Here is a 14065-nt window from a genome sequence, read left to right as displayed (position 1 = left end):
TTTTCTTGAGTTGGAGTCTCACTCTGTCACCCAGGCTGGAGTGCAGTGGCACACTCACGGCCACCGCAGCCTCAACCTGCTAGGCTTAGATGATCTTTCTGCCTCAGCCTTCCAAGTAGCTGGAACTACAAGCATGCACCACCATGCCCAGCTAATTTTTATTTATTTATTGTAGAGATAAGGTTTCCTCAAGTTTCCCAGTCTGGTTTCAAATCCGTGGACTCAGGCAATCCTCTCACCTTGGTCTCCTGCTGGGATTATAGGCGTGAGCCACCGCGCCCAGCCGTCCCGCACCCTTACTCCCTTCCCACCCACAGGACAGTGGGGGCTGGACGCCCATCATCTGGGCCGCAGAGCACAAGCATATTGAGGTGATCCGCATGCTGCTGACACGGGGTGCTGATGTCACCCTCACTGACAATGTGAGTGAGAGTTTAGTTGGGGTTGAGAGGAGGTGGAGACAGCCCCAGGCCATTGAGCAAGGTGGAGGCTGGATCCCAGGGCTCAGTTGCCTATGCCCCATCCCTTCCTCTCCTCCCTCCACAGGAAGAAAACATCTGTCTACACTGGGCCTCCTTCACCGGCAGTGCTGCCATCGCTGAGGTCCTCCTGAATGCCCGCTGTGATCTCCATGCTGTCAACTACCATGGGGACACCCCCCTGCACATCGCAGCCCGGGAAAGCTACCACGACTGTGTGCTGTGAGTCCCTACCCCACACACAACTCTCCTGCCATCACTCTTGCAGCCCCGGATCCCACATACTACGTCCTGTCCCCTCCTAGGTTATTCCTGTCACGTGGAGCCAATCCTGAGCTGCGGAACAAGGAGGGAGACACGGCATGGGACCTGACTCCAGAACGCTCCGATGTGTGGTTTGCTCTCCAGCTCAACCGCAAGCTCCGGCTTGGGGTGGGAAATCGGGCCATCCGCACAGAGAAGATCATCTGCCGGTGAGCCCTGGGCCCCTCTGTGTACCCAGAGCCACTGCCTGCCCGCTCCGTAGGCCTCATGGCCTCCTCTTAACATCCCCAAACCCTTGCTCCCATGGTCCTTGCAACCCCAGAACCACCCCAGATTCCTCCCCACTGGGGTTGCTGGGTAGAGCAAACAAATAGAAGGCACCAGCTAAACTGGAATTTCAGTTGAATAATTTTAGTGCAGGGGTGTCGCATGCAGCAATTGGGACATACTTATACTAAAAGGTTCCTTCTTACTTATCTGAAATTCGAATCTAAAAATTCAAACCTGGTTGTCCTGCACTTTGTCTGGCAACCTGACTCCACCTGCCCTAGCAGATTCCCATTCATCTCCTCATACCTCAGGAAACCTCCCCCGCCCCCAGCTTTCTTTGTACCTAGGGAGCCGTTACCTTCTGCTCTAGCCCCTAGCCCTATCTCCCCCGCTTCTGCAGGGATGTGGCTCGGGGCTATGAGAACGTGCCCATTCCCTGTGTCAATGGTGTGGATGGGGAACCCTGCCCTGAGGATTACAAGTACATCTCAGAAAACTGCGAGACTTCCACCATGAACATTGACCGCAACATCACCCACCTGCAGGTGAGGGGCGTCCTGCGCCGTCTCAAAAGGATGCTCAGAGCTGCCAAGTACAGTTAGGCAAGTCGCAGACCAACAAAGGCCCCGGACCAAGGGAGTAGGGGCTGAAAGTGATCCCTGATGTGGGGTTGCACATACCCAGGGGATGGGAGGGTTCCCTTTTTTAGGTCACAAAAAGGTATCATGTGAGCCTGAGACACACCCATCAGCCATGTATTGATTTGTCTTCACCCTGGGAGCATCACCACTCATTATCCTAAAACACAGACCCTAGAGAAAGGACAGTGGTTGGGGGATTAGGGAACACGGAGAGTTGAAGGGCTCAGGCCAGCTGTGGTTTGAGCTGACCCTGCTGCCTCCTTGCCACAGCACTGCACGTGTGTGGATGACTGCTCCAGCTCCAACTGCCTGTGTGGCCAGCTCAGCATCCGGTGCTGGTATGACAAGGTACATGCCCCTGGCCTGGTCTCAGAGTCTCAGCTCCTCCTTTGGAGGAGCTAGCCTCTCACGCCAACCCCCTGGGACCTTGTCCCTCACTTCCTATTCTGTGGGGAAAGTGACAGAGAAGACAGGGCCAGACCTTGGGATCTTGGGATGCTGCCAGGACAGCAACGGGCCTGTGCTCAGGCCTATGCAAATCATGGGTGATGCTCTTCTGTTTCCTGTTTTCTGATCTCGGAGTTTGTGTGGCCTCTCCCGCCCACCCCATCCTCCCTGTGTCTGGGTCAGGGTCAGGTGGATTTTTTTGTAGAGTCTTGGGGTTCCTGGGCCTGGGATGGCCCCCACAGAGAAACCACTGTCCTCCCCTCCCTCTGTACCTCAGGATGGGCGGCTCCTCCAGGAATTTAACAAGATCGAGCCCCCCTTGATTTTCGAGTGTAACCAGGCTTGCTCCTGCTGGAGAAACTGCAAGAACCGGGTCGTGCAGAGCGGCATCAAGTGAGGCCCCGCCCCTGCACCCCCTTTCCCAGCCTCACCTCTTCCTCCCTTCTGCTGGGGCTTTTCCAGGCCCTCCATCCAATAGCACCCTCTCTTCCAACCCCAGGGTACGACTACAGCTCTACCGAACAGCAAAGATGGGCTGGGGTGTCCGTGCCTTGCAGACCATCCCGCAGGGGACCTTCATCTGCGAGTGAGTCTCTGGGGGAACCTTGGCACCGGTGGGGAGAAGGCACACAGCCACTGCTGACTCCCAAACCTCCCTCTCTAACCCCTGCCCCGGCAGGTTGCCCTGAGGGGGTCTCTCCTCCTGCCCCCTTTTTGGCCAGCCTCCTCTTACCCCCATCCCCATAGCCAAGGACAGCACCTGCCTCCATTTGGCCCAGACCACAGAGCCCATCCTGCCTCTCCTCCTCCTTGGTGTATTTCTGAGCTTCACACACCCTCTCCCCACCCTTCCTAGCTGGGGAAAGCACTAGGTTTGGAGACAGAGCTGGAGTTGAGCCTGCTCTGCCGCTGGGTGTCCTTGGCAGCCAAGCTACTTAACCTCTTTGAGCCTTATTTTTCTTGTCTGTGAAGTGGAGATGGTAACAACTACCTCTCTGCTCACCTCCTCAGGGGCCTGTCCCCCTCCACCAGTTCTTACCCTGCCCAGCATCTGTAACTCCCCCCCCTTCTCCTGGCTCCCACCCCATGACCCTCAAACTTACCTAGGTCTCCTTTGGAACAACCCTTTAGCCTCATTTGCCTATTCAAGGAACCTTCCAGTGTCTATCATGTTACCTCTCAACTTCTCAGACAAGTGGTCCCCCTCCTGCTGGAGGTCTGACAGCTGTTCCTGCTCTTCAGATGTGGGTGCCCTCGCCCCCAGCTCTTGCCCTGAATTCCTCACTCCTGTGGCTCCGGCTCCTCCTGCAGCCCTGGCTCCTCTCCTGTCCCTCAGCCCTGTATTGCCCACTCCTCGCTGGGCAACTCCTAGTGCATAAGCCTCCCTATATCCAAACCTGAATGAATTTCCCTACCCAAGCCGACTGCCCCAGAACTTGGCATCTGTCTCCACCTTTGTGGGAGACTTCCACTGTCAGGGCTGGAACACCGCCCTTTGACTTACCCACCACAAATGCTTCCTGCTCCCACACCTGCCAGCCCTCCCCATTGTCCCAGCTGCCCAGTAGGGGCCCCAGCTGGCAGGATTATGTCCTGGGTCGTCCCCTCACATACTTGTGTCCTGATGATCCCTTTCCTGATCCTCCTGGACCCACTATGCCTTGGGTCACCAACCGCAGCAGCATTGGTCTGGGAGGTCCATGGGCAGTGACAGGGCAGCTGAGGAGTAGTGGAAGAGGATTCCTCAGGGTCGTGAGGAGGGACAGGTCCTTTAGCCACCTCACAATAACCTGTGCTCACCTTCAGAATCGATTCCTATCCAATAGGTATGTGGGGGAGCTGATCTCTGATGCTGAGGCTGATGTGAGAGAGGATGATTCTTATCTCTTCGACTTAGACAACAAGGTGGGCAGGAGGTCCCTCTCTCCCCTGCTCCCTGTAGCTGAGCTTCTGGAGCCCCTGGAAAGTCAGCAGATGGAAACCTGGGGAGGAGGGACTAGGGTATCAGTGGGTTGGGAGGTCAGCCAGGCAAGCAAGATGGAGGTGGATATGAAGAGTGATGCCCCCCCTAGGATGGAGAGGTGTACTGCATTGATGCGCGTTACTACGGCAACATCAGCCGCTTCATCAACCACCTGTGTGACCCCAACATCATTCCCGTGCGGGTCTTCATGCTGCATCAAGACCTGCGGTTTCCACGCATCGCCTTCTTCAGTTCCCGAGATATCCGTACTGGGGAGGAGCTAGGGTGAGGTTCTAGGGGTCTCTGGGGGCCAGGGGGTGGGAGATGCAGTAAGCCTGGGACCTGAAGGCTGGAGTGCACCTTGTTTCCAGACATGAATTAGAGCAGAGTTTCTCAGACTTCAGTGAGCAGAAATGGGGGCCCCTACTGGGCAGCTGGGACAATGGGGAGGGCTGGCAGGTGTGGGCGCAGGAAGCATTTGTGGTGGGTAAGTCAAAGGGCGGTGTTCCAGCCCTGATAGTGGAAGTCTCCCACAAAGGCGGAGACAGATAAGTGTCCCCTGGGAGCTTGTCAAAACAGTCCTGGGCCTCTCTGAGAGATTCTGATGCAATAGATTTGGGATGGAGCCTGATTCTGCATTTCTAACAAGTCCCTGGTGATGCTGGTGTGGCAAGACCATAGAACATTCAAGGACTTAGAGCACATCTGAAGAAGATGGGGATGGGTACCTGGGTTCATCTAGGAAATAGGATCCACAGGGCCTTTGGGATGGGCTCTGGGTGGCTGGGTCCAGGTCCCATAAGCTCCTGTATGCCTCTGACAGGTTCGACTATGGCGACCGCTTCTGGGACATCAAAAGCAAATATTTCACCTGTCAGTGTGGCTCTGAGAAGTGCAAGCATTCAGCCGAAGCCATCGCCCTAGAGCAGAGCCGCCTGGCCCGCCTGGACCCCCACCCTGAGCTGCTGCCGGAGCTCAGCTCCCTGCCCCCTGTCAACACCTGAGAATGGACCACATCCTCCCTTCCCCACCTTGGATGGCCACCAGATCAGCAGCCTCCTCTGCCACTTGCTGCTCGAAGCCCACGCCTGGGGGCGCTGCGGTCTCTCCCCAGTACCCTTTCACACATTCCTCAACCAGAGGCCCCAGCCAGGCCCTGGAGGTCTGACAGCCCCTCTCTCCCAGAGCTGGTTCCTCCCTGGGAGGGTGACTTCAGGGCTGGCCACCCCCCATTCTCCATCCTTAGCTGAAAATTTGATGAATTGAAATCAGGCCTCTTTGCCAACTGGTTCCTTTTGTTCTCAATAAATGTTGGGTTTGGTAATAAACTGGGTGGTGTTGGAATGGGGAGGAAGCACACACAGCCAGAGGGAATGTGGGTCCAAGGGCCAGAGCCCCATGTGAGCAGGACGAATGTGGCTGGTGTAGACAGCCTCCCAGTGGGAAGGGAGAGGGTTGTGAGAAACCACCGTGGGGGTCTTGGTCAAGGATCAAATGTCAATTTTGACAATCTGGCAGGAGAGTGTGGGTGGGAGTGTACCCCAGTCGAGGTAGATTGCAAGGTTATAAAGCGTTTTCTTATCAGAGCTTGCCAGGTTTTTCACGCTGTGGTCTGTGGAGTTCCCAGCAAGCTGCCCCTGTCCCAGGCTCCAGCTTCCCAGCTCGCTGGGCAGAGGCGGGAAGAAGGAACTAGAGTGTGTCGGGGACCACAGGTGGGGGTGGAGCTGTGACGTGTGGAGGGCGGGGCAGGTGGCAGGTGAGACGCCAGGTCTCCAGGGCTCCAATCACTCCGGGAGACTGAGCCATGGGCGGAAAGCAGGAGGAGGGCGAGGTCTCTGGTGAGGCTGGGGCAAGGCTGGGACCCTGTGGAAGAAGGGGAGGCCGGCGCTGCGCGAATGGCAGCTGAGACTGGCTCCAGGGGAGAAACTAAGGAGAGACCCGGGTCCCTGAGAGGAGGGCCTGGGAAACAGAAGTCGGAGGAAAGAGGGAGTCAGGGTCTTGGGAGCAGGATGGGGCTCAGGGGCTGGGGCCATTGCTAGGAGCCCATGGGGAGTGAAGCTGGGGTCTGGTGTCCGAGAGTTGGGGTTGGGGTCCCTGGGAGGAGGTGGGGGATTTCAGCCCTGGACTCTGGGCCCTGAAGGCAGGACCCTGGGAAACAAAGCCTGGAGGGAAGGTGGTAGGGCTGTGGTCCTGAGCAGAAATGGGCTGTGGGCTGTGAGTGCCATGTGCTGCAGAGCCTGCAAGGGGTGAGGCTGGGGTCCCTGAGAGCAGGAGGAATTTCAGCCTGAACTCTGAGTTCCTGAGGGGGAATGCCTGCCTACCGGCGTCTCTGTGAGGAATAGCAAGAGTTGTGGGTTCTTCTGGAGGTCCCTGTGAGGAGTTGGGGCTGATGGTCTTTATGGAGAGGGAGCTGTTGGTCTGAATCAGGGTCTCTGTTAGGAGTAAAGAAGCCAGCCGGTCTTGGAGGACTTTGAGGAATAGGGACAGGGCCTTCTGGGGTTCCTGTGAAGGGTGAGACCTGTGCGAACAGACATGTCTTGTTTCCAAGCTGAGGGAGCTTGTTTCCAGAATCTCTGAGGAATATGGGTTGGAGGTATGAAGAGAGAGGGAGCTAGGGAAAAGTCTCCAGATCTCTGTGAGCAGTGAGGGCTGGAGACCTGCTGGCAGAGACCCCTGGGGATTGGGACTGAGCTTCTGGTCTGGAGGGGAGGGAACCCCAAAGGAGGGACCTTCGTGTGGTGGGGCTTGAGTCTCTTAGGGGAACAGGAAAAGAGGCAGTGAGAACTCCCCAACAGACTTCCTGGAGCGGCTTTGGGTCAATCATTGACCTTATGACCATGAGCCATGGCGGGACAGAGTCCAGAGAAACTGGGGAGAACGGCCCCCACCCCACTCCTTCCCACACTCTTGCCCAGCCCTCTGCCCTCCCTCTTCAGTGCCACATAGGACCCTGGCTGGCTGGCCCCACCTCCTTCCTGTGTGTACTCAGGGAGGACCAGGAACTGGATGTGTCTGCAACCTCAATGGCCAGGCTCAGGTGTCACCCTGACTGCCAGCCTTGTGGTGGCCAGGGGACTGAGGTCCCTTCAGAGTGGGGGCAAACAGGCCCTGCAGGGGTTGACACCCATCAGCTCTAATTTCTTCCCCATGGCCTCGGGCCAGAGAGTGGGGATAGGACCTGGGGCAGATATGGAAAGGGACTGTGACCTCCCAGAGGGGCTCTGGGTCTTCCTGGCCATTGGGCAAGGAATAGGGGGAAAGGGGGATAAGGATGAGGGTGTGATCGTCCCTGAGACACAGAGTCCCACATCCCAACTGGAGGGAGGCTCTAGAGAAATGGACTAGAGTGTGGCAGAAGACCAAGGCCATTTCCCAGACTGACTGCCTTGATGTGCAAGCCAAAAACTACAAAGGCCCTCCTTCCCCTCCCACCAAGGGCCATTGGTGGAGTTCATGGGGAGCTGTTGAACTTGCTTCTGACCAGGCCCAGATCCTACCTTTCCTGCTCCCTAGTTTCCCCCTCCTGCCAATCCTGTCCCAGTCCATCTTCCCAAAAATGCCTGAGGCCCAGGTAGGATCCTCGTTGGGAGAGAAACACCTCATTCTCCGCATTCCTCTCCATACCCCTCAGGGAAACCAGCCAAATATGATCCCTCCTTCCGAGGCCCCATCAAGAACAGGTGAGTTCTGGGCCCTGCTCTGGGGACGGGAGTCTTGTGTCAGCTTTGGTACTTGCTGAAAGTAAGAAATTTGTGAAGTAGAAAATCTCCTGCCCTGGGGGGGATTGTTGTCTGGAGGAGGCACCATGGGGCTTCTGGGTGCTGGCTAAATGGGCATGTGCGTTTTGGGAAAAAGCACTCAGCTGAGCACTTAGGAACTGTGTGCTTTTCAGCGTCACACCTCAGAAAGTTCATCCACCCAGGAAAGGTTTTCTTAATAAAATAAAATAAAACTGACTGATGCCCACTCTCCAGCATCTCCCAACTCTTCAAACCATGACCCTTCCAAACCAGGCACCCCATGTCCCCTCCCCCAAGGTTTTCCCTAGCTCAGACTCCCATTTCTCTCCCAGGGGCTGCACAGATGTTATCTGCTGCGTCCTCTTCCTGCTCTTCATTTTGGGATACATCGTGGTGGGGATTGTGGGTGAGTTTCCAGCTGCTCAGGGCTGGAGAGGTGGGTGAGGAATAGAAAGAGGCCCAGGAGAGACCACACCCATAGCTACTCCCCCTCTAAGTCCTTGCTCTCTGGTGACTCATCTGTGTGTCTGTCTCCAGCCTGGGTGTATGGAGACCCCCGGCAAGTCCTCTACCCCAGGAACTCTACTGGGGCCTACTGCGGGATGGGAGAGAACATGTGAGTACAAAGTTGAGAAGAGGTGGGAGGAGGGAAGTGAGGTGGTGAGCAGGAGACACCCCCTCACGTCAGGCTCCAGACCTGCCCATGCTCTTCCACATCCTTTCCCTGCTGTTCCCACCCCACCCTCAGCCTCCCTGAATCTGACCACTCCAGGCCACATTGAGAACCGTTTTTGGACAGTAGCTTCTTGAGTTCCCCCAGAGCTGGGAGGTGATGCAGACGGTCTTGTTACGTGCCTGGGTTCTGGAGTTCAGAGCTTGGTGTTTGGATCCCCAGCTGGGCCAAGTTTGGGTTGTGTGGCCTCGGGCCTTGAGCTCAACCTCTTTGATCTTTGATTTGTTTATCTGAAACTCAGGGGCAATTCCAGAAATGATGGCATCAGTCTTCACATGCAGGAAACATTTCGTAAATAATAAAACCTCTCATCCTTATACAACATAGCGTTTACTATGTTCCGGGCAGGCAGTATACTTGACGCACACAAGCTCACTTAAACCCCATGAGGTAGGTCCTATGAATTTTTATGTGGTGGAATGAGCAACTGATTTGCTCAAGTTCATAAAGTCGGTAAGAGGTGACTCCTGCTCCTAGTCATTTGTTAACTATTTTTGTTTTGTTTTGTTTTGTTTTTGTTTTTGTTTTTTTGAGTTAGAGTCTCACTCTGTCGCCCAGACTGGAGAGCAGTGGCCACTCCCGGCCACCGCAGCCTTGACCTGCTGGGCTCTGGCGATCCTTCCGCCTCAGCCTTCCACATAGCTGGAACTATAGGCGTGCGCTACCAAGCCCGGCTGATTTTTGATTTATTGTAGAGACGAGGTCTCGCCAAGTTGCCCAGGTGGGTCTTGAACCTGCGGGCTCAGGCAATCCACTCGCCTTGGCCTCCCAAAGTGCTGGGATTACAGGCTGAGCCACCGAGCCTGGCCTGTTAACTGTTATAATGCTGAATTACTCTGAGAAATCTTCTGGGTGTTTCCTCTACCTCCCCAGCTGAGCAGGGTGTGACTTATCTGGGGCATGTAGGGTCCACTATATTCTTTGGAAGCCACCCTAATGGTCTCTCCCCTCCCTCAACACCTGACCAGGCCCTGATGCATGTGCTTCCTCTCTTCCTGTAGAGATAAACCGTATCTCCTGTACTTCAACATCTTCAGCTGCATCCTGGCCACCAACATCATCTCGGTGGCTGAGAATGGCCTACAGTGTCCAACTCCCCAGGTCAGAGCCTGGGACCTGCTTCTGCTCCAGATCTCCCCCCAGGTCTTGGCTACTAGCCCCTTAGCACCCTCTCTGTCCCCAGGTGTGCGTGTCCTCCTGCCCAGAGGCCGCATGGACTGTGGGAGAGAATGAGTACTTGCAGACAGTCGGGGAGGTCTTCTATACTAAAAACAGGAACTTTTGTCAGCCGGGGGTACCCTGGAATATGGTGAGCACTGCCCCTAATGTCATCGCTGTCACCCAGGAGGGCTCACAATGGGTGGGAGTAGGAGGGGGAGTTCAGTAGATGATCACTAGGTTGGCTTTCCTGGGGAGGGCAGGACAGGCTGAGCCCTGTGGTGGCAGTGGTGGTGAGGGAACCCCTTCTTCATCCTGCTCTGTGCCTGTGTGTCGGTCTGTCCTTTTCTCCACACCCTCGCCACAGCCAGTGCCCCAAAGCCTGCAACAGGAGCTGTGCCCCCGTTTCCTCCTTCCCTCTACTCCAGGTGAGAAGCACAAATTTCCTTCTCAGACATCATCTAGCCCAATATTTTTATTGCTCAAATCAGGAATCTCTGAACCTTGTCTCCTCATCTTTAGACTGTAAATGACATCAGGGTGGCCACTGCTTTGTTAAACTCTGGTGTGTCCAAGTGACTCTTGGAGCTATGGCCGCCATGTTTCCTAACTTTGGACCCCTACCTTACCTTGGGGAGGTGAATCTCCTCTCTCTCTCCAATTTATTTTCTAAATAAATGATATTTTCCAAACTAAAAACAAAAAAAACATGACATCAGAGTGTGATGTCTCATGCCTGCAATGCCAGGATTTTGGGAGGCTGGAGTAAGAGGATCGCTTGAGGCCAGGAATTTGAGGCTGCAGTGAGCTATGAACACATGACTGCACTCCAGCTCGGGTGACAGAGCGAGACCCTGTCTCTAAAAGAAAAAAAAAAAAAAGGAAAGAAAGAAAGAAAGAAAATATGTAAATGACAAAGCAAGACTTCCTGGCAAAGTTGTGAGGGTGGCAAACAGTTCTGTGGGCACATAACAGGTGCCACAAGAGATAGGAGTGTGTGAGACTTCCTGAAGGAAGTGAGATGGAGATGGAACTGCCCTGAGGGAGGCACAGCAACAGCAAAGGTATAGAGGTGAAGGGAAAGTGAGCTGGACTTGGATGGCAGAGACTGGGAGCCTGGACACCATCTTTGGGCAAAGCTTCTGGAGTATCTGAGCCACAGAGGGACCTACAGCCCTGAACTGATGAGCAGAGCCCATCACTCTTGCCTCCTCTGAAGGCACCATGGGCTGGGAGAGGGCCAAAGCCCCCGGCCCTCCCACCCAGCAGCCTCATTCTCCTCTCCAGCTCTGGGGCGTTGCTTTCCATGGACCAACATCACCCTCCCCGAACTCCAAGGGTTCAGTGGCAACACCACCATCATTCAGGGGATCAGGTAGGCATCTCTTGCCCCCACATCACTATCCCACACCCCTTTTTACCCACAGCCTGTCTGACTCTCTCTCCCCTACAGCGGCCTTGTTGACAGCCTCAATGCCCGAGACATCAGTGTTAAGATCTTTGAAGACTTTGCCCAATCCTGGTATTGGATTCTTGTGTGAGTCACCAAATTCCCCTCCTCTCTTGTCTTCACCTTCACCCCTCCCCGATCCTCTCTCCCCTAGCCCAATGTCCAAAACAGCCTTTGGACAGAGAAGGAGGAGACTGAACTCAGAATGGATCCCAAGTCCAGCAGGATATATAAAAGAAAGGAGGTCTAATCTGGGGATATGGGATGATGTGAAAGACATTTGGGGAGCCAGGGTGACCCTCACCTTCTCCCCTTGCCTGCAGTGCCCTAGGCGTGGCTCTGGTCCTGAGCCTCCTATTTATCCTGCTTCTGCGCCTGGTGGCCGGGCCCATGGTGCTGGTGCTGATCCTGGGGGTGCTAGGGGTGTTGGCATACGGCATCTACTACTGCTGGGAGGAGTACCGAATGCTGAGGGACAAGGGTGCCTCCATTTCCCAGCTGGGCTTCACCACCAACCTCAGTGCCTACCAGAACGTGCAGGAGACCTGGCTGGCTGCCCGTGAGTACCCTGCCCAACCCAAGCCACCAGCCACCCAAGGACTGCCCTGGGCCATGCTCAGCCTGGACTCTGACCCAGGCCCCCTTTGCCATCCTCTGCAGTGATCGTGTTGGCTGTGCTGGAAGGCATCCTGCTACTGATGCTCATCTTCCTGCGGCAGCGGATTCGTATTGCCATCGCTCTCCTGACGGAGGCCAGCAAGTTAGGAACTGTCTGGGAGGCAGATGGAGCTGAGAGCAGCACAGACCCAGGATGGGGGTGCTAGGGAGGTGGCAGGGAGCCCTGGAGAAGAAGAGCAGAATAGCGTGGTGGTGAACACTGCTGTGTGACTGAGCCTCAGTCTTCCCATCTATAAAATAGGGGTGATAGTAGTTCCTGTCTTATAGGATTGTTGTGAGGATTAACTGAGTTAGGGTCTACTGAGTGCCTAGAATATGGAGTAGGACCTCTAGGAGGGTTGGTGGGAGTGATGGTGGTGGTTGCTGAGTGAAATGTCAGGCGTCCAGTCAGGGAGAAGCAGCATCAACTCCCAACCAGGAACTGCCAAATCTGTCCAGGGATCACACTCTGGAAACTCTCTTCCTTTACTCCCCCTGAAGCTGTCCCGAGTGGCTTCTCTGTGGCTCTAATTTCTTCTAAGAGTCCCTTGAGCCTGATTTATTCAGTTCAGTTCATTTAGTGAGCGCCTACTGTGTGCCCAGTCCCGCACCAGGCCCTGGGAACACAGATATGAAAAACAAAGCCACTGCATCAATTCTTCCCAGCCTGGGGGACTGGGCAGGCCCTGGCGAGGGCAGAAGTGGAAGTGGGTAGCCAGGTCATGCTGGTGGACAGCTCTTGTCTCCCTGCAGGGCTGTGGGGCAGATGATGTCTACCATGTTCTACCCGCTGATCACCTTTGTTCTCCTGCTCATCTGCATTGCCTACTGGGCCACAACTGCTCTGTATCCTTTGCCCACACAGCCAGCTGCTCTTGGAGTCCTAAGGGCAGGGATGGGAGGAAACAGGGCAATACTTGCCCATACATTGCCTTGTGTAATTGGAAGAGGGTACACCTTTGGGCAGACACAGCCCTACGCCTGGGTAGAGTTGAGAGTGGGCACAGGGCACATTTCAGTCCCTTTGGACAGTGAACCTGCACAGCACCTAGAAGCAGGTCTCCAAGGAGCAGGTCCCTAAGGCCTATGGAGTCCCCATGTGACCATACTTTCCTTGATTCCCCTCTGGGTACCTGGCTACATCGGGACAACCCCAGTATGTCCTCTGGGCACCCAACGTCAGTGTCTCTGGCTGTGAGAAAGTGCCAATAAATACATCATGCAACCCCATGGTAAGAGGAGGTGGTGGGGGCATGGAGAGAGGACAAAGAGGGCTGAGGGGACCTCAGGGGTCAAATGGCCCAAATCCCTCACTGTGCAGAGGAGACTGAGGCCAGAGAGGACTCACACCCAACCCCCAGGAAAGTTGAAAGGAATCTGACTCCAGACCTGTTATTCCTGGGCTGGCCAACATTTTACCAGGAAGGAAACTAAGAGAGGTGAAATGCCATGCCTGAAGGCAGGGCCAGGCCTGGATAACAACACTTACTCTACCCGGCTCCCCAGGACATTACTCTGCCTTCAGGACAGAGTCTCACTCTGAGTCTGAGTCTCACTCTGTTGCCCAGTCTGGAGTGCAGTGCAGTTACATGCTCATGGCTACCGCAACATCGACCTGCTGGGCTCAGGCAATCCTTCCGTCTCAGCCTATTAAGTAGAAGGAACTACAGGTGCACACCACCATGCCTGGATAATTTTTTTATTTATTTTACAGACGAGGCCTCGCCAAGTTGCCCAGGCCGGTCTCATACCCCTGGGATCAGGCAGTTCTCTCGCTTCGGCCTCCCAAAGTGCTAGGATAATAGGCATGAGCCACCATGCTGGGCCCCATCAACCTTCTTGAGTCTCAGCCTGCTCCTCTGTAAAATGGAAATAATCTTAATACCTGTCCCTCTGGGTAGCTGAGAAGATTAAATTACTTTGGTCACATAAAGTGGTTAGTACAATGCTTGGCAGCTGATGAGAGCTGGTAACTGGTTGGGTTGTTTTGTTTTGTTAATCTTCCTCCTTTGGAACACAGAGCAGCCCTAGGCAGTACCCTGGTGGACTCTGGGGAGTCCTGGGAGAGAAGCTCCTTCTCAAAACTCCCCTGTGAGGTTTCTAAGGAGGGGCACTAGACTGCTGAGAATTTACTGTCATGTCTTCATGCATCTCAGCAGGAGCCAAGGGCTATGCCTGCAGGCATTAGCCAATCTGTAAAATAAAATAAAATCTTTTTTTTTTTTTTTTGAGTTGGAGTCTCACTCTGTCGCCCAGACTGGAG

General features: G+C 54.9%; 2 protein-coding genes across 3 annotated transcripts in view; both read left to right on the top strand.

Annotated features, from left to right (window-relative positions):
• EHMT2 (euchromatic histone lysine methyltransferase 2) overlaps nucleotides 1–5392 on the top strand; it is a 19619-nt gene extending 14227 nt beyond the window's left edge. For both annotated transcript variants that reach the window (XM_008068755.1, XM_008068754.1), the window contains 10 exons: nucleotides 318–422; nucleotides 547–701; nucleotides 785–952; nucleotides 1414–1558; nucleotides 1925–2002; nucleotides 2379–2494; nucleotides 2601–2687; nucleotides 3928–4006; nucleotides 4174–4349; nucleotides 4888–5392. In XM_008068755.1, coding sequence (XP_008066946.1) covers nucleotides 318–422; nucleotides 547–701; nucleotides 785–952; nucleotides 1414–1558; nucleotides 1925–2002; nucleotides 2379–2494; nucleotides 2601–2687; nucleotides 3928–4006; nucleotides 4174–4349; nucleotides 4888–5068 — 1290 coding nt within the window. In that variant the 3' untranslated portion in view covers nucleotides 5069–5392. The remainder of the gene's footprint in view (nucleotides 1–317; nucleotides 423–546; nucleotides 702–784; nucleotides 953–1413; nucleotides 1559–1924; nucleotides 2003–2378; nucleotides 2495–2600; nucleotides 2688–3927; nucleotides 4007–4173; nucleotides 4350–4887) is intronic.
• Nucleotides 5393–5818: 426 nt separating this feature from the next.
• SLC44A4 (solute carrier family 44 member 4) overlaps nucleotides 5819–14065 on the top strand; it is a 12229-nt gene continuing 3982 nt past the window's right edge. Inside the window, exons 1-13 of the mRNA XM_008068752.2 lie at nucleotides 5819–5902; nucleotides 7696–7744; nucleotides 8137–8210; nucleotides 8342–8420; nucleotides 9539–9638; nucleotides 9721–9846; nucleotides 10063–10123; nucleotides 10983–11070; nucleotides 11149–11232; nucleotides 11469–11704; nucleotides 11806–11905; nucleotides 12556–12648; nucleotides 12932–13034. Coding sequence (XP_008066943.1) covers nucleotides 5869–5902; nucleotides 7696–7744; nucleotides 8137–8210; nucleotides 8342–8420; nucleotides 9539–9638; nucleotides 9721–9846; nucleotides 10063–10123; nucleotides 10983–11070; nucleotides 11149–11232; nucleotides 11469–11704; nucleotides 11806–11905; nucleotides 12556–12648; nucleotides 12932–13034 — 1227 coding nt within the window. The 5' untranslated portion in view covers nucleotides 5819–5868. The remainder of the gene's footprint in view (nucleotides 5903–7695; nucleotides 7745–8136; nucleotides 8211–8341; nucleotides 8421–9538; nucleotides 9639–9720; nucleotides 9847–10062; nucleotides 10124–10982; nucleotides 11071–11148; nucleotides 11233–11468; nucleotides 11705–11805; nucleotides 11906–12555; nucleotides 12649–12931; nucleotides 13035–14065) is intronic.

This window comes from Carlito syrichta, unplaced genomic scaffold (assembly GCF_000164805.1).
Source record: "Carlito syrichta isolate Samal-C Ts95f unplaced genomic scaffold, Tarsius_syrichta-2.0.1 Scaffold311524, whole genome shotgun sequence".
Lineage (NCBI taxonomy): Eukaryota > Metazoa > Chordata > Mammalia > Primates > Tarsiidae > Carlito > Carlito syrichta.
This window is presented reverse-complemented; position numbering and strand designations above follow the sequence as displayed.